The 18,319-nt window shown below is 38.4% G+C and overlaps 1 protein-coding gene across 1 annotated transcript in view; it reads right to left on the reverse strand.

Annotated features, from left to right (window-relative positions):
* Positions 1-18,319, reverse strand: part of CATSPERE (catsper channel auxiliary subunit epsilon) — a 158,547-nt gene that overhangs the window by 14,816 nt on the left and 125,412 nt on the right. Inside the window, exons 18-20 of the mRNA XM_027564683.1 lie at positions 15,109-15,208; positions 10,644-10,730; positions 4,418-4,575 (exon numbers count right to left, since the gene is read on the reverse strand). Coding sequence (XP_027420484.1) covers positions 4,418-4,575; positions 10,644-10,730; positions 15,109-15,208 — 345 coding nt within the window. The remainder of the gene's footprint in view (positions 1-4,417; positions 4,576-10,643; positions 10,731-15,108; positions 15,209-18,319) is intronic.

An 18,319-nucleotide genomic window follows, 5' to 3' on the forward strand; every position in this document is an offset into this window, starting at 1 on the left:
CTTCCATGTCCTGGCTATTATAAACAGTGCTGCGATGAACATTGGGGTACATGTGTCTCTTTCCCTTCTGGTTTCCTCAGTGTGTATGCCCAGCAGTGGGATTGCTGGATCATAAGGCAGTTCTATTTCCAGTTTTTTAAGGAATCTCCACACTGTTCTCCATAGTGGCTGTACTAGTTTGCATTCCCACCAACAGTGTAAGAGAGTTCCCTTTTCTCCACACCCTCTCCAGCATTTATTGCTTGTAGACTTACGGATTGCAGCCATTCTGACTGGTGTGAAATGGTACCTCATAGTGGTTTTGATTTGCATTTCTCTGATAATGAGTGATGTTGAGCATGTTTTCATGTGTTTGTTAGCCATCTGTATGTTTTCTTTGGAGAAATGTCTATTTAGTTCTTTGGCCCATTTTTTGATTGGGTCATTTATTTTTCTGGAGTTGAGCTGTAGGAGTTGCTTGTATATTTTTGAGATTAGTTGTTTGTCCGTTGCTTCATTTGCTATTATTTTCTCCCATTCTGAAGGCTGCCTTTTCACCTTGCTAATAGTTTCCTTTGTTGTGCAGAAGCTTTTAAGTTTAATTAGGTCCCATTTGTTTATTTTTGCTTTTATTTCCAATATTCTGGGAGGTGGATCATAGAGGATCCTGCTGTGATGTATGTCAGAGAGTGTTTTGCCTATGTTCTCCTCTAGGAGTTTTGTAGTTTCTGGTCTTATGTTGAGATCTTTAATCCATTTTGAGTTTATTTTTGTGTATGGTGTTAGAAAGTGTTCTAGTTTCATTCTTTTACAAGTGGTTGACCAGCTTTCCCAGCACCACTTGTTAAAGAGATTGTCTTTAATCCATTGTATATTCTTGCCTCCTTTGTCAAAGATAAGGTGTCCATATGTGCGTGGATTTATCTCTGGGCTTTCTATTTTGTTCCATTGATCAATATTTCTGTCTTTGTGCCAGTACCATACTGTCTTGATAACTGTGGCTTTGTAATAGAGCCTGAAGTCAGGTAGGTTGATTCCTCCCGTTCCATTCTTCTTACTCAAGATAGCTTTGGCTATTCGAGGTTTTTTGTATTTCCATACAAATTGTGAAATTATTTGTTCTAGCTCTGTGAAGAATACCGTTGGTAGCTTGATAGGGATTGCATTGAATCTATAAATTGCTTTGGGTAGTATACTCATTTTCACTATATTGATTCTTCCAATCCATGAACAGAAATCCCTTGCATTCCTATACACTAATAAAGAGAAAACTGAAAGAGAAATTAAGGAAACAATTCCATTCACCATTGCAACGGAAAGAATAAAATACTTAGGAATATATCTACCTAAAGAAACTAAAGACCTATATATAGAAAACTATAAAACATTGGTGAAAGAAATCAAAGAGGACACTAATAGATGGAGAAATATACCATGCAGTTAATTTTTGTGTATGGTGTTAGATAGTCTAATATCATTTTTTCACAGGTCTAATTTTCCCAACACTGTTTTTGAAGAGATTGTCCTTTCCCCCACTGTATATTCTTGGCTACTTTGTCATAAATTAAGTGCCTGAATATGTGTGAGTTTATTTCTGGAGACTTCTGTTTTATCCCATTGATTCATGTGTCTTTTTATATGTATATCATACTGTTTTGATTATTGCTTTGCAATATAGTTTGAAATCAGGGAGTAAGATGTTTCCAGCTTTGTTGTTCTTTCTCAAGACTGCTTTGGCTTTGGGGGATCTTTTGCAGTTGCATACAAATTTTAGGATAGTTTGTTCTATTTCTGTGAAAAACATCATTGGAATTTTGATAGGGGTTGCTTTGAATCTGTAGATTGGTTGGGTAATATGGAACTTTTTCTTCCTCTTCTTTTTTTTTTTTTTTTGAAGAGCTTTCCACTCAGCTCCTTTTCTCATACCCTCAGTTCCTTTACTGTGGGTATCTCTTAAAAGGTCTTTTCTTTTAGTATGTCAGTTAACTTATTTACTGTGGAAGATACCCACATTTATATTTTCAAAACTCTTGACCATCAGCTATTCTCTCCAACTCTAGTCCTAAAGCATCTGTCTATCCATGTGGGAGACCTGGGTTTGATCCCTGCGTTGGGAAGATTCCCTGGAGAAGGAAATGGCAACCCACTCCAGTACTCTTGCCTAGAAAATCCCATGGACGGAGGAGCCTGGTGCAGGCTACTGTCCATGGGTTCACAAAGAGTCGGACATGACTGAGCAATTTCACTTCACTTCACTTCAGGACATCTTCACTCAGATATTTCATTGTCCTCTCACATGCAGAGTCAGAACTCTTATCTCATTATTTCCCGCAAAGCAAAACCACCTCATTATCTACTGTGGTCAAAGAAAATACCATAATTTTTAATCACCTAGTCTAGAAAACTTGAAGCCATATAAATTCCTTCTTTTCCTTCATTTGGCACATTAGATCAATATAATATCTCTTTCCCTGATAACTATTTATTAGACTTTTTCCTTTCCATTCTTACTGGCAACACAGCTTCCTTTGATCCTTGTCTTGTTAATTCCATTTCTCCCATTTATCTATAATTTATTTTCTGTTCATAGGATTCTTTCTTCACAGGCTAATTTTCCTAGAACTACTCTCTCATCACAATGCTCCTCTAGTAAAGATACTGAAGAGGCTCTCTAGGACATGGTTTGAGATTGACTTCAACATTACAAATTGCCTTGGATTAATTTGCTTTGTTTTTTACCTTCCCCATGCAACGTATTGAGTTGGCCAAATGAACGAACTTTTTGGCCAACCCTAAATTTTCCACCTTTTTTCACGAGCCATATACAGTATGTTAATGTCCAGCTCAATTCCATCATTAGTGTGATTTCTTTCATTTGAAGGGTCTGTCTTAGTTCTCTGACAATATAAATTCTTAGTATTCCCTGTCCTCTGGGAAATTTTCTCCTGATGCTCAATATTTATTTTTCCCATCTCTGAATTATTTTTGTGCCTATCAATAATACAAGTGATTATATTTGAAAAATATGTGTTTGCTCTGATTTAACCTCCTTTGGTCTTATGTGTACCCTCCGCTCTTCCTTCCCCAACCAGTTTAATTACAAGCATCGTGAAGGCTGAGATTATCCTTATGCTCTATTTTGCATCTATCGTAGCAATGAAACATAGTAAAGAACTCAGAATGTTAACTGTGAATAGATTATGTTGAACGTGAAATCCTATCTCTTACTGCCACAGAATGTTTAACATGACTGCTCCAAAATGAAAAAGCAAATATGACACGAATACTTCAGTGATATTGTGGGTTCAGGTTCAAACCACCACAATAAAGTAAACACTGCAATAAAGCGAGTCACACCAAGTTTTTGGTTTCCCAGTGCATATAAAAGTTACGTTTACACTATACCGTAGTCTATTAAGTGTGCAATAGCATTATGTCTAAAAAAAGAATGTACTTACCTTAATTAAAAAATACTTTATTTCTCAAAAATGCTAACCACCATCAGAGCCTTCAATAAATCATAATCTTTTTGTTGGTGGGGGGTTTGAAATACTGCAGGAATTACTAAAATGTGACACAGAGACATGAAGTGAGCAAATGCTGTTGGACAAATGGCACTGATAAACCTCACTGACCAAGGGTTGCTACAAATCTCCAATGCAGCATCTTTGAAGTACAGTAAAGCAAAGCACAATAAAATGAGGTGTGCCTGTAATTGGATAGCTGGGTGATAGCAAATTAAATCAAGAAAATAAAAATGTAATTTTTAGAAACTAACAGTGGAAACAGTGGCTGAATATTTTTCTGGGCTCCAAAATCACTGTGGATGGTGATTGTAGCCATGAAATTAAAAGACACTTGCTCCTTGGAAGGAAAGTTATGACCAACCTAGACAGCATATTAAAAAGCAGAGACATTACTTTGCCCATAAAGGTCAGTCTAGTCAAGGCTATGGTTTTTCCAGTACTCATGTATAGATGTGAGAGTTGGACTATAAAGAAAGCTGAGCACTGAAGAATTGATGCTTTTGAACTGTGGTGTTGGAGAATTCTCTTGAGAGTTCCTTGGACTGCAAGGAGATCCAACCAGTCCATCCTAAAGGAGATCAGTCCTGGGTGTTCCTTGGAGGGACTGATGTTGAAGCTGAAACTCCAATACTTTGGCCACCTGATGCGGAGAGCTGACTCATTTGAAAAGACCCTGATGCTGGGAAAGATTGAGGGAGGGAGGAGAAGGGGACGACAGAGGATGAGATGGCTGGATGGCATCACCAACACAATGGACATGGGTTTGGGTGGACTCCAGGAGCTGGTGATGGACAAGGAGGCCTGGCATGCTGCGGTTCATGGGGTCGCAAAGAGTCAGACACAACTGAGCGACTGAACTGAACTGAACTGAATGCTAAACCTATTATAATGGAATATTTATTTATATTCACCTATAGTTTGGATCCAGGATCTTCACACGAAACACATACATTCCAGAATGGTCCAAGGGCCAAACCAAATGGTTATAGTTAGACTTGTTGATAATCTCATATGGTTGAGTTAAATCTCCTGGTTTTCCAATAGCATAAGAAAAACAATGCTTATAGTTCTGAATAGAAAACAAAAACCTTAAGGTCATTATCTGAATTTTATAAACAAAATTATATTCCCATATGTTTATTTTGGAAAATTATTTAAAGATATAATAATTATTCCCATCTCTTCTATCATTTTAGTGATGTATATTAATAGTATTTTTAGAGGCTATCTTGGGTTAAAGTCTGATTAAAGGTGAAGCTTAGTGAAAGCAAATACTTTATTTGCAAATAATAATAAATTAGGTTGTTGAGAATCTGTAAGTATTTTATTTACCTAAATCTAAAAAGTACAAAATCCTTCATGGATACTTAATTTAGGGACAGAGACAATTTTGATTATAAGGTATGGATTCAATGGTAGTTAAATTGATAGCTTTCTGTGACTGATGTCAGATTTGTGATCTCCAAAGAAGATTTAGCTTTGGGACCAGGGACCAGGTTTGATCACCCAAAGCTTTTGTGTAGCAGAGTTTTACTAAAGTAAAAGGACTTCCCTGGTGGCTCAGATGGTTAAAGCATTTGTCTACAATGTGGGAGACCTGGGTTCAAGCCCTGGGTTGGGAAGATCCCCTGGAGAAGGAAATGGCAATCCACTCTAGTACTATTGCCTGGAAAATCCCATGCACAGAGGGGCCTGGTAGGCTACAGTCTATGGCCTCACAAGGAGTTGGATATGACTGAGCGATTTCACTTTTTTCACTAAAGTAAAAAAAGGGACAGAGAAAGCTTCTGACATAAATATTAGAAGGGGGACAGAAAGTGCCCCACTAGCTAGTGTTATGAAGGCCTTATATACTTTTATCGGACTCACTCCCATAACAATACATCTTAAATTAACAAGATTAGAACTAACAACAGAAAGGTCTTACCAGACTGACTCCCACAACATACATTTTAATATAACAAAATTAGTCAGAAGGTTCTTGTTAAGAAGGAGAAACATGTCCTCAAACAGGATACATTGTTATTATATAATCATTAATACAGAGCTTAAGGAAAAACATACCCTTGAGCAAGATGAGTTTTGTTGTGTTATTATTAGCTCTGGGCTTAAAAAAATTAGTGACTAAGACTAAGGAATGTAGGAAAAAAAAGTTTGTCCCTTTTCTCCTCCTAGAGAGCCCTGGACTCCTTCCTTGAGGGCCCTGTACTTCTTATCGACCTACCTAAGAATCAGCTCTCTCAAAATCTTCCCCTAGGAGTTTTATTTATGCCCATTTATCGCTACTGTCTCTCTGTGGGTCTCAAGATACAAACTGGAAAGGTTATTTGTTTATCTCTTGTTCCCCTTTTTAAAAGCATAGACACTATATTTTTTTAAAGTCACTTTATTAAAGCTATGCTTAGAAAATAAAATCCTAAAATAATACATGGTATTTCTTCTGGATACTTCTAGATCCTGTATGCTTTTACACCCTACTTAAAGTGTTGCTCATCTCTTTGTCATGCATTCTCACTGTGGCTGAATTCTTTCTATAGCTTTTGAATGAGTAACTCCCATTTGATTTATTCAAGTGGTAATTATTTCTTGGGCTTTTCTTCACATTATTCCTACATTTTGACAATTTTCAATATGCAGATATTGTGTACTTTAACTCTACTTGGTTTTGATGATAATCAGTAACAGTTCATATAGTCCCCGGCCTCATGAATTACTATTCATTTTTAGCCAAGGACTTCTTGGATTACTATAGAGTCATGTCCAGAAACTCAGCTCACACCCTGAGTTATTAAGTATGTAGCTAGCCATTCATAATCCACATTCTCCCTTTCCTTCTCAAACTCTAACGTTAACTTGGAAGAACCTGTGAAAATACCACCTTTGTTTGTGAGTCCTTCAGATTTTCTCTTGAGAAATTAGTCTGTAAGCTACTTCCCAGGTTTTTATACAAATGTCATTCATCCTTATAGAACCAGGACTATGTAGGAACTAGTGCAGCTCTAAGAACTGGAAGGCTATTTCATTTCAGGAATATGTTTCAGGAAGACAGTACCTCTGATTGCCATGTTGAATAAATAAGTCGTGACACTTTTTAGTAAGCATAGCCTTACTCACTAGGACATAACTAGTCTTTGCGGGTACCTGCCTTCTCTTATATTCAAACTCCAGACTGAATCCATCCTTTCAGTGGTGAGATTTTTGTTTTTCATATGGTAGAACTGAACACTTAAGGCCTGGTGTGGGCACTTCAGAATTCTTTATAGAATGTAAGCCACTATTTCAGTGTTTCTAGAATGTGGTCCCCAGATCAGCATCACTTGGGAACTTGTTAGAAATACAAATTTGGGGGCTTAGCCCCAGATCTGATGAATCAGAAACTTTGGAGGTAGGACCTGGAGATCTGTTTTAGCAAGTCCTCTAGGTGATTCTGACGTCGCCTCTACGTAATTCTAAAATTTGAGAAGTACTGCACTGTACTGGGGCTTCCCTGGTGGCTCAGTGGTAAAGAATCTGGCTGCCAATGCAGGAAACACCAGTTCAGTCCCTGGGTTGGCAAGATCCCTGGGAGAAGGAAATGGCAACCCACTGGGAAGTCCCATGGACAGAGGAGCCTGGTGGGCTACAGTCCATGGGGTGGAAAAAGAGACATGACTTAGCAACTAAATACCAACAGTACTGTATCATACTGATTGAGGTGAGCTACTTGAATGCTAGTTATCAGGTGGCTCGTTGCTTCCTAGGACTATGTTATTTTATCATAACTTATAACATTTGGGTGCCCTTTGTGAGATTTTGAGCCAGTGTCACCTACATCTATCCTCAACCCCAGATTCTTGGATGTCCTTCAGTAAGAAGTTAGAAGGGTAAGTTTTGTTTTTAACTGATTCCATTACTAGTTTAATTCCTTTTGATTTTTAAATAGCTGAATAATACTCCTTATAATAGGTAGGTGACCTATAATTAATTAATTGGCTTCACAAATATATACTGAGCACCTGTAATGGGTCAGATGCCAGTGAAAACAACAAACAAAATTCCCTTCCCTTATGGAGCCTACATCATAGTTGGGGAGTCAGATAATGTATAAGATAAATAAGTAGACTATGTAATGTATCAGGGAGTTATAAATACTAATGACATTTAAGAAAATAGGGGAGGGAGATAGGAACTGTCATGGGGTGATGTTTAAATTTTTCAGTGGGGTGGCCAGGGAAATCTTCACTGACTAATTGATTTTTAAGTAAAGACCTGAAGAAAGGTGTTAGCTAGTCATGATGGGGGTTGGAAGGGGATGCAATACAGCAAGTCCTGTTGGCTTTGTCATAACTCTAAGTGATATGAGAACCACTGCTTGGTTTTTGAGCAGAAGAGTGGCATGTTCTGATTTATGTTTTGGTAGCATCATGCTTGGTGCTATGTTGTGGATAGACTCATGGTGGGCAAGGCTGAAGCAGGGAGACCAGTTAGGATGCTGTGATTATATCCCAGATGGTTGGTGATTGTGGCTTGAAATAGGGTGGTGACCAAATCTGAATACATTTTGAAGAAAGAGCCAATAAGATTTACTGAAGGACCAAATGTGGACCATAAGATGACATGCAGAGGCTTTTATCCTGACCAAACTGGGAGGATGGGATTTCTATTAACTGAGGTAGGGAAGAATACTGGAGGAGTACGTTTGGAGGGTGGATATCAAAAGCTCAGTTTCTGACATGTTAAATTTGAAGCATTATCAGTTTTCTCTTTTGTTGGAATATTCCCATCGGTCAATATGTGGTTATATCTCTCAACTATTAAAAGAAGAAATTTTTTTCTTCACCCATTGCTCTCCAGCTACTACACTATTTCTCTTCTTTACTACAAAACTCCTTTGCAGAGATGTCTGTTCTTGCTGCTTTGAACTCTTTTTTTCCCTTGCTAATTAAACCCACTTTAGTAAGGTTTTGTCTCTCACTATCCTACCAAAATTCATCCTGTCAAAGTTATCTCTATGTTACTGAAGTAAATAATCATTTTTTTCAGTCATCATCATAGTTGACCTATTTTAATAGTGAATTTAGCACAGTTCATCCCTCCCTACTTCTGCGGAGACTTGATTAATAGCAAGTCCAGAACATCGTATTTGCCTGGATTTTCTCTTGCTTCTTGGATTATTCCTTTTTTACCTCCTTTTTGTGCATGTGTGCTAAGTTGCTTCTGTTGTGTCTGACTGTGTGCAACCCTATGCACTATAGCCAACCAGGCTCCTTTGTCCATGGGATTCTCCAGGCAAGAATACTGGAGTGGATTGCCATGCCCTTCCCCAGGGGATCTTCCCAACCCAAGAATGGAACCCATGTCTCTTATGTCTCCTGCATTGGCGGGTGGGTTCTTTACCACTAGCGCCACCTGGGATGCCCTTTACCTTCTTTGCCACTCCTCATGTACTCCATCTCTAAATATTGAAATGATCCAAGATTTAGTCCTTTTCTTTTTTTAAATCTATATCAGAGGTTCCTAACCTCATAGTGAGTGTGTATAAATATATAAATATAGATTTTAAAATATAAATAAAGTTGTGAAAGTGAAGTAGCTCTGTTGTGTCTGACTTTTTGCGACTCCATGGACTGTAGCCTACCAGGCTTCTCCATCCATGGGATTTTCCAGGCAAGAATACTGGAGTGGGTTGCCATTTCCTTCTCCAGATCTTCCCGACTCAGGGATTGAACCCAGGTCTCCCACATTGTAGGCAGAGTCTTTACCATCTGAGCCACCAGGGAAGTCCAAATAAATAAAAACTTTATCTTATTTTATTTTTATATGGACCCCTTTGGCAATCTGGTGAAGCCTATGAACTACTGTGGGCCCCTCTCACAATAATGTTTTTAAAAGCATAATGTAACACAGGTTGCATTACAAGGGAAACTAGTTATAAGGAATTATAGCTGTCAAAATATTAAAAACAAACAAAATATTAAAAACAATAGGGCAACATATTTCATGTTTTAAAATATGTGCTTCTCTATATAAAATTAGATAAAAGGGTCTTGCACCAGATTTAATAACTACCATAGTTTTCTTGGTGGAGTAGGAAGCAAGTTCATTATGTAAGAATGAGGATGGGGAAAGAGTTGCTGGAGATTTAAAGAGAGAGGAGAAAGCCTGCAATAGCTATTTGTGAGATGGGGAGAAGGAACAAGATGAAGAAATACAGTAATATTTGCTGGGCAGTATTGTGAGACCATTTTAATCATGAAATGAAAGTGAAGCAAGTCAGCAAGGGTTTTTCTCTGACCACAGTCAGGTGCTAAGGTGGATAGTTGAATTTAACCAGGGATGTGATTAGCTATAGAAATGTAAAGAAGTGAGAGGGGAGCAAAGGAATTGAGGGTATATATTAATAGAGTGATATGATTATTGACTGTGGAATTTAAAATAAAAAGGGAAAAGAGAACTGGGGGTGTGGTGAGGGTGGTAGGACCAGTGAGTTGAAGGTTATATTGAGTTGGAAGAACTGTTCAAAGGATTGTTGGAGTAAAGCTCCTAGAATCATGTTTACTGGGCAGACAGGGAGTAATGGGTAGAAAATGGATGGTTTGGAGTTGGGAATATAGAGGAAAATACACATTGTTCATCTCTGTCTGGACATGTATAGATTCTGCTGGAGAAGCAAAAATAATATTCTTATTGTAGGGTTTGCATTTTAAAGGCTGAGCTACCTTCTATGTCACATGTTATTCATGAGATATGATTTGATTTGCCAAATAAAATAATTGCAATTTAAGAAAATTCAATTGAAAAAAATTGAAAACAGTATGGTAATTGGCATTCTGAAAAGATCTTTTAGTTATATAAGAATTGAAATGTCAGGCATTCTTTAGAAAGATTCAGTCTTAGTGCTATAACATGTGTTTCAGATATTTAATAATCTGCAGATAGATTTTCAGAAGAGAAAATTAAAACAAAATTGTTAGTAATGCAGAGCAACAGAAGATCAAACAGAATTAAGATGAAACATTTTAGAATAGAACATAAAAACTGGATTTGATTTACAAAATCAAACTTAAACCCAAAATATTTTCTTTAAGCACTTATTAATGCTAAAATGACAAGTTAGTTATTGTAAATAAATAATTTACAAGGTAATGTTTTTCTTACCTCAGGTCCCCAGACTTCTTCTAATGGGAGGTGCTTGTTAAGCTCGATCATTGAATTCCATGTTTGAGCTTCATTCAAACAACCGCTCTGTCAAAAGATTTTATATACACAGAAAGATTATATATATACATAAAGATTATATATATATATATAAAGATTATATATATATATGTTTTGCATGTCAATATATTTCTAAGTATTTAATTAGTGCCATTGGAAATTATACATCTAATTTTTAATTATTTAAATGTTTGCTGATATATAGAAAAACAATGGACTTTTGTATATTGATCTTGTACAGAGACAACTTCTTAAACTCAGTTATAAATTTTAATTGTTCCAGATGAACAATCATGTTATCTGTGAATATGACAATTGTATTTCTTCCTTTCCAACCGTTATACTTTTATTTTTATTGCTTATTTTTTACCTTATGATAAACATCTGGAACAATGTTTATAGAAATGGTTAAAACAGGCCTCTTTGTTTCATTCTGGATTTCAGAGGGAAGGCTTTCACATTTTTACCATTAAGTATGATGTTTTATGGGCTTCCCAGGTAGCTCAGCTGGTCAAGAATCTGCCTACAATGCAGGAGACCCCGGTTCAATTCCTGGGTCAGGAAGTTCCCCTAGAGAAGGGATAGGGTACCCACTCCAGTTTCTTGGACTTCCTTGGTGGCTCAGACAGTAAAGAATCCACCTGCAATGCAGGAGACCTGGGTTCAATCCCTGGGTTGGGAAGATCCGCTGGAGGAGGGCATGGCAACCCACTCAAGTATTCTTGCCTGGAGAATCCGCATGGATGGAGGAACCTGGTGGGCTACAGCCCATGGGGTTGCAAAGAGTCAGACACGACTGAGCAACTAAGCACAGCATCATGATGTTTTATACAGGGTTTTTTGTATCCACATTTTAAAGAAGTACTATTTAGTTACAATTTTACAAGATTTATTTTTAAAGTAGTGTTATATATGGATGATGTATTTTTAGTAAATTTTATTAAACATTTGTTTGGCCATGCTGGGTCTTTGTTGCTGCATGGTCTTTTCTCCAGTTGTGGCAAGTGGGGCTGCTCGCTAGTTGCAGTGCACAGGCGTCTCTTTGCAGTGGCTTCTCTTGTTGCAGAGCCTGGGTTCTAGGGTGCGTGGGCTTCAGTAGCTGCAGCATGTGGCCTCAGTAGTTGAGACTCCTGGGCTCTAGAGTACAGGCTCAATAGTTGTGGCTCACGGGCTTAGTTGCTCTGTCGTATATGGGATTCTCCCAGGTCAGGGATCAAAAACCCATGTCTCCTGCATTGGCAGGTGGACTCCTTGCCACCATGAAAGTCAATAAATTTTTAATCAAATGACTTTTCATCAACTGTTGTAATAATTGTGTTTTTTTCTTTATTCTGTTAATATACTAGATTACTTTGACTGCCAAGTGATATCCTCAAGCCTTAATTTATGAAATAAAGAAAACTTGGCATTATTTTTTAATAAGTTGCTGTATTTGATATGCTAGTATTTTGTACAGGTGATTTGTATCTATGATCATGAATGAGATTAGCTCATAATTCTCTTCTTTTAAGGCCCTCATCAAGTCCTCCTGGATTTGCAAAATGAATTGAAAGTGCTTCCTCCCACCTCAATACTCTGGAAGAGTGTTTATAAAGCACACATAGGTGGGCTATTCTGATTTGCTGTTCTCAATTATATGGTATGCTCTTTCAATAAGAAGCTTCAGATATTTTTTCTTGGGTGGGGAGATGTTTTGTTGAATTATTAGTATTGGTTTTCTTCCTTTGCTTTGGTTCTCTTTTCCAGGAATTCCATTTATCCATAGATCGAATCTTCTTTGCCTAGCCTCAATATTTGTCACTTTCTCTCAAATCATTTTTGTTTCATTCTTCATTTCTTTTTTACTTAAATTTCTTTCCTCTTTTAATTTCATGTATTTTTAAAGACTTATCTGTTGTTAAGTTTCATGTTTTAAATGCTATTTCCATTGTATTCAGAATTTTAGGTTTGAAATTATTTTCTTTCAGTAGCTTAAAATAGTTTTGTTCAAAGACTTCTGGCTTTTATTGTTTCTATTGAGAAATTAGCTTTAAACCTTACAGTTGCTTTTTTGAAGGTAACTTATCTTTTTTGCTCTACTTTAAAGATTTTTCCCTTTGCTTTTGATTTTAGAAATTTTACTGTGGTGTTTCTAGACACAGATTACTTTTTCTATGCTTTGATGTCTTTCATCAGTTTTGGAAAATGTTGCTTCTGAGCAACACTTTTTTTTTTAAGGATTCCAGTTCTTAGAGCTTAGCATTGAAGATCTCCTTTATGTTTTTTCCTATATTTGAAATCAGTTTATCTCTCTGTGTGTAATTCTGGATATTTCCCTCTGATCTCTCCTCTAGATGACTAATTCTATTTTCAGTCATCACTCCCAACAGTTGAGTTCCTAATTTCAGTTATTGCAGTTTTAATTTCTTTTTTGTAGAACTGATCAGCAGCTCAGAATCAGGCATGGATAAGGCAGAAAGATAGATGTTTAAATTTGCTATAACACTGAATGAGAATAATACTGAGGAAAGTGACATATGACTTGGCAAGACAGTAGCTGGAGGACTGAACCATGGAATTCAAGTTAGATAGGAAATGAAGAGAAGAAAAATGGGAGAAGTAGAGAGGAAGAAAGCAGAAGGCTCAATATAGTGGATATCTAGAGTGTGTGAGAAAAAGTGAGAGGCTACAGGGTTGAGGGGTGAGGTCAGAGACTAAAATATTTACATTGAAATGTAATTTTAATAGAGGGAGCTACATTAGTCTGCTTTGCTTCAATAGTAGCCCTGGTTTTCAGGGGTTTTATACATGAAATGTTTAATTCTTGATCACACATAGTCCAGTGCAGATGTTCCTGGCAGTGACTCCTATGGGTGATTCTCCTCAAAGAAGTGAATTAAAAACTCAGACTTTTAAAATCTAATGGCTTCTTAAAGTTCCCTGTCTCTTTCATCCAGTTCTCATCTTTGATTGTCGCTATACTATATTGACATGTGAAGGAAGATGGGAAGCATGGAGGATCATGTGAAGTTCTTGAGCACTTCTTCCTGGACACGTATAACTTCTGCTCATATTCCAGTGTTAAGAAGCATGGCCCCACTTAGTGGCAAATGAGGCTGGGAAATGTAGTCTCTGTTTAGAAAGCTAGCTTCTTTCCAGCAATAACCCTACATGGTGGCTGGCAGAATTGTAATTGTTTTCAGGACAAGGGAGAAATAATCAAGTAACCAAGTATATGTCAGCAAGTAGGGATAGGGTAGATAACAACTGGATGATAGAAGCATTGAATTGTGTTTTACTCAGGGGAGGAGATAATGATCTGGAAATGATACTGTGAATTAGGAAGAATGTAAATTCTTCATTCCTTAAGTATATAGGGTAAGAGAAAGAGTACCCTTGGTTTGATAGAAACATGGGGATAATTGTATTCTCTGAGGAATGTTTGTTGAAGATGGATCTAGGGTTTTTAATCTTAAGGTATGTTAGAAAGGTTTGAGGTGGTAAAGAGTAATGGAAAACTTAGCCAAGGTTTAAGAAGGATAGAATAGTACAGGGGTGAGACTGTGAGGAGGAAATAGGCCCCCAAACCATGCATATTGGACCCTGAACAAGTATGGGAGGAATGTATGATGGGATGGATTTCTTTGCTCAAATAATTATAGTAATGTGGAGGGGGTAGCCGGTGGAACTCTTGTCTCTGGGCAGGTTCTATTTCTTGGAGAATGAAGGTCTCTGATAGATGAGAAAGTTAATTTGGAAGGAGTCATCCTGGTTTTGCTTGACATCTCTGACAAATCTCAGGAGTCAAGGCTGTTCACGCTCCGGCGTGATGCGTGGCCCTCCAGGACAGAAAGCCCCACACAGCAGGGATGAGTGAAGTGTGCTGGTCTTAGTAGTCAGGCCTTTCTGCCGTGGCCTGCAAAGTGAACAGGCAGAATGACAGGGATTCACTGTGGAGGCGGAGGCTCACCAGTCACTGAGGATGAAGGAAAGCCAGGAGAGGAGAGCGTGGTGACCGTGAAGCCAAGGTCAATGGGTCAAATGCTGCAAACAAATCCAGTGAGATGAAGCCTACAGTGTATCCATTTGATTTAGCATGAATATGATGATTGGCCGAAAGCCAAAGGCAGACCCATAAATAATCAAACATTAAATACTATGTGGAGAGAAAATAAAATAGTACTAATTGCATCATCCTACTATAAACATTACCTTTTCTGACCCCTTTTGCTCTATGTGACACTGATTTCTTTTCTCATAAATGAATTATAGTAGTCATAGAATTTAAGCCAGAGGTAGTATTTTTTTTCCCCTGCCTACAGCTGACTGGTTCTGTTTTCCTTAAATAACTTATACATTGATTTAAAATAGAAAGACTTGTCTAATTTTGCATGCTAAATTCTATTTAAATCCAAAAATGTCATACCTTCTTCATAGTATTATTAAAGCTATAGTCATCCCTGCCATGTATTTCCCACACTATGAAATTTACTTCAACATCTTCAACATAACCATTGTCATTGTATCTGAAATACAAAATAACAGTTTAGCGTAGAAGAGTTAAGAGCTCCAGATTTTAAGATAGATGGGCTTAGGGTTAAATCCTGTCTTTATCACTAAGCTTTGTGATCCTGCAGAAATTACTTAAACTCTTGAAGCCTCAATTTTCTTATCTATAAAGTACCTACTGTGTAGGCTTCCTTCAGCTCTCAAAAACTAATAGTAACGAAGCAGAAATTTTTTATTTTTTAAAACAGTTGCAACCATATATTGATGAGGTGAGTGAAAGTGAAAGTTGCTCAGTCGTATCTGACTCTTTGCAAGTCTGCAGGCCAGAATACTGGAGTGGGTAGCCTTTCCCTTCGCCAGGGGATCTTCCCAACCCAGGGACTGAACCCAGGTCTCCCACATTGCAGGCAGATTCTTTACCAGCTGAGTTACAAGGGAAGCCCAAGAATATTGGAGTGAGTATTCTATCCCTTCTCCAGTGGATATTCCCGACCCAGGAATTGAATCGGGGTCTCCTGCATTGCAGGTGGATTCTTTATCTACTGAGCTATCAGGGAAGCCCAAGAACAATCAAAAATCATAAAATCATATTTCCTGTTCCTCCCCCCCCCCCACCATTCCTTTGATATTCAATTTTAATCACGAATATTATCTTTTTTAATGTTTGCCTTCATACAATTAAAAGTGCTTACATTTCTACCAAAAAATATATATATATGATTTAAATAAAAAAGATCTTAACTCTTGAGCAGGCGTCGGTTGACACTCATGAAAAGCAAGAAGCTACAGTGTCATCTAGTGGCAATAACAATGAATTGCATAACCCGTGCTTTCTGGGTTTATAATAATCTTTAATGTTCTATTCATTTCATTGAGAATACCAGGCAAAAATACTTGCCCATGTAAGCATGGCTTATTTTCATTAAACTTTGTTAATGTAAGATATAATACTAATTAAACCCCAGAGACTAATGAATGTTACTACATTTTGTAACTCTTCCCTACAATTTGTAACTTCTCCACTATGGCAGTTCCACTTTTGGAATTGGGAAGGAGAGAGCTCTCTATTGATCCATTAGACATATGTTTACAATCCTGTGTGGTCACTACAGATAGCTCATTATATTAATCATGTCTTTTACTTTCTGAAAAGTGGTGCTTAATATGTGGGGACTTGCTTACCTTGGAGGGACTGCCCTACCCAGGGTTAATTCCTGGTAAACCAGGAATGCCTTTCATACACAAACCATCCAACCCAGAACCCTGGACACTGAGGCTTACTGATCTCAGCTCGGATTGTCCTTCCATAGATGTCCAACTCTGGAAGCCCCACAGTCTGTAGCCCACCCAGAACCCACCTCCTTTATGAGTTGTCACACTGGCCCACTCTCCATCCACCTGCTTTAATCACCCCAAGACGAGGTACTAGACAGCTAGACTGCCCAGAGCCCACTGAAATTACTCAAAATAGCCAATTCTAACCTGCTTACCCTGTCTCTTCCATTCCTTCCTACAGAAAACACAGTAAAGACTTAGCTCTGTCTTCCCCTCACTCCCTCTCCTGACAGGTCCTGGTGCTTCCACATGAGGTCCTACATGATGTGCTGTGCCTCCTGTTTCTTGGGATTGTTATTTATAATAAACTTCTTCCTTCATGACAGTCATTCCCATGTCTGTGTGTCTTACCATATCTGATTAAATAAATCTTGAGTAGCCCTAAAACACCCCTAATATCTGCTATTGAACATCCTGAATCACAGTAGAGCAATTATGTCCCTCTGTTCTTTCTGGGTTGCTTCTGTAGCACCAAATTCTAGTTTGGGATGGGTTATCATGGGAATTGATAATAAAGAGGCAGCTGGGATGACATTCCCAGCTGAATCATACTTCTAAGACTTGCTTTATTCTTGTTAGTATTTGATAGTGAATCTGTTATTTTATCTGTAAAATTCTGCCCAACCTTGTTCCTAAGCCATTTTCTACAAAGGTAAGGCATTTATTATAATCTAGAGACCTAGCTGCTGCTGCTAAGTTGCTTCAGTTGTGTCCGACTCTGTGCGACCCCATAGACGGCAGCCCACCAGGCTCCCCGTCCCTGGGATTCTCCAGGCAAGAACACTGGAGTGGGTTGCCATTTCCTTCTCTAATGCATGAAAGTGAAAAGTGAAAGTGAAGTCGCTCAGTCATGTCCGACTCCTAGCGACCCCATGGACTGCAGCCTACCATGCTCATCTGTCCATGGGATTTTCCAGGCAAGAATATTGGAGTGGGTTGCCATTGGACTACATACTAATTTCCTAGTGACCACCCCTATCTTGAGGCGCCCAAATTTGCTTCTGGTAAATACCTAATTGAATACTGGGTTATTAACTATGTATTGCTATAATCCAGTTGAACTGGACACTGAGGCTTATTGATCTGACTGTCCCTCTGTAGTTGTTTAGTCACTAAGTTGTGTCCAACTCTTTTGCTGCCCCATGGACTGTAGCCTGCTAGGCTCCTCTGTCTAGGGGATTTCCCAGTCAAGAATACTGGAGTGGGTTGCCATTGCCTTCTCCAGGGGATCTTCCCCACCCAGGGATTGAACTCAGGTCTCCTGAATTGGCAGACGGATTCCTTACCACTGAGCCACATGGGAAGCCCATCCCACTGTACTTAACCTCAACTATTTGGTTAATTATCTTAGGAGAGTTGGAGTCAACAAGCTTTATCAAGTGATTCCTTGTCGCAGAGATACAAAAGGTTACCCCTAGAGAAAAGTACTGCTGCAATAGTCCAAAGTAGTGCTGCTCTAAAAGGCCACTTTCTGACCCCAACCTCTTCCATCTTTCACATCCTCACACCTGCCCCTTGACCTCTTAAGCACCTCCATTCCCCTTATTCCCCTCTGCTTCTCTGCTGCATAGAAGTTCCTTTCCAGCTGCTCTTCCTCTCCCACTCAGCCCAATCTCATGGTTGATCATCTGACCCGCTGTCTCCCACCAGCACCCTGGATACACTCAGTTATTCTTCCCCTCGCATCCAAGGTCTAACCTAAACCGTGGGTGTTACCTATGCCTTCTTCAGCTGTGTTTGTGATACTTGGGAAGTTCAGCGTGTGTGAGGATTGGACCCGCTCATGGTATCTT

Source organism: Bos indicus x Bos taurus, chromosome 16, assembly GCF_003369695.1.
Source record: "Bos indicus x Bos taurus breed Angus x Brahman F1 hybrid chromosome 16, Bos_hybrid_MaternalHap_v2.0, whole genome shotgun sequence".
Taxonomy (NCBI): domain Eukaryota; kingdom Metazoa; phylum Chordata; class Mammalia; order Artiodactyla; family Bovidae; genus Bos; species Bos indicus x Bos taurus.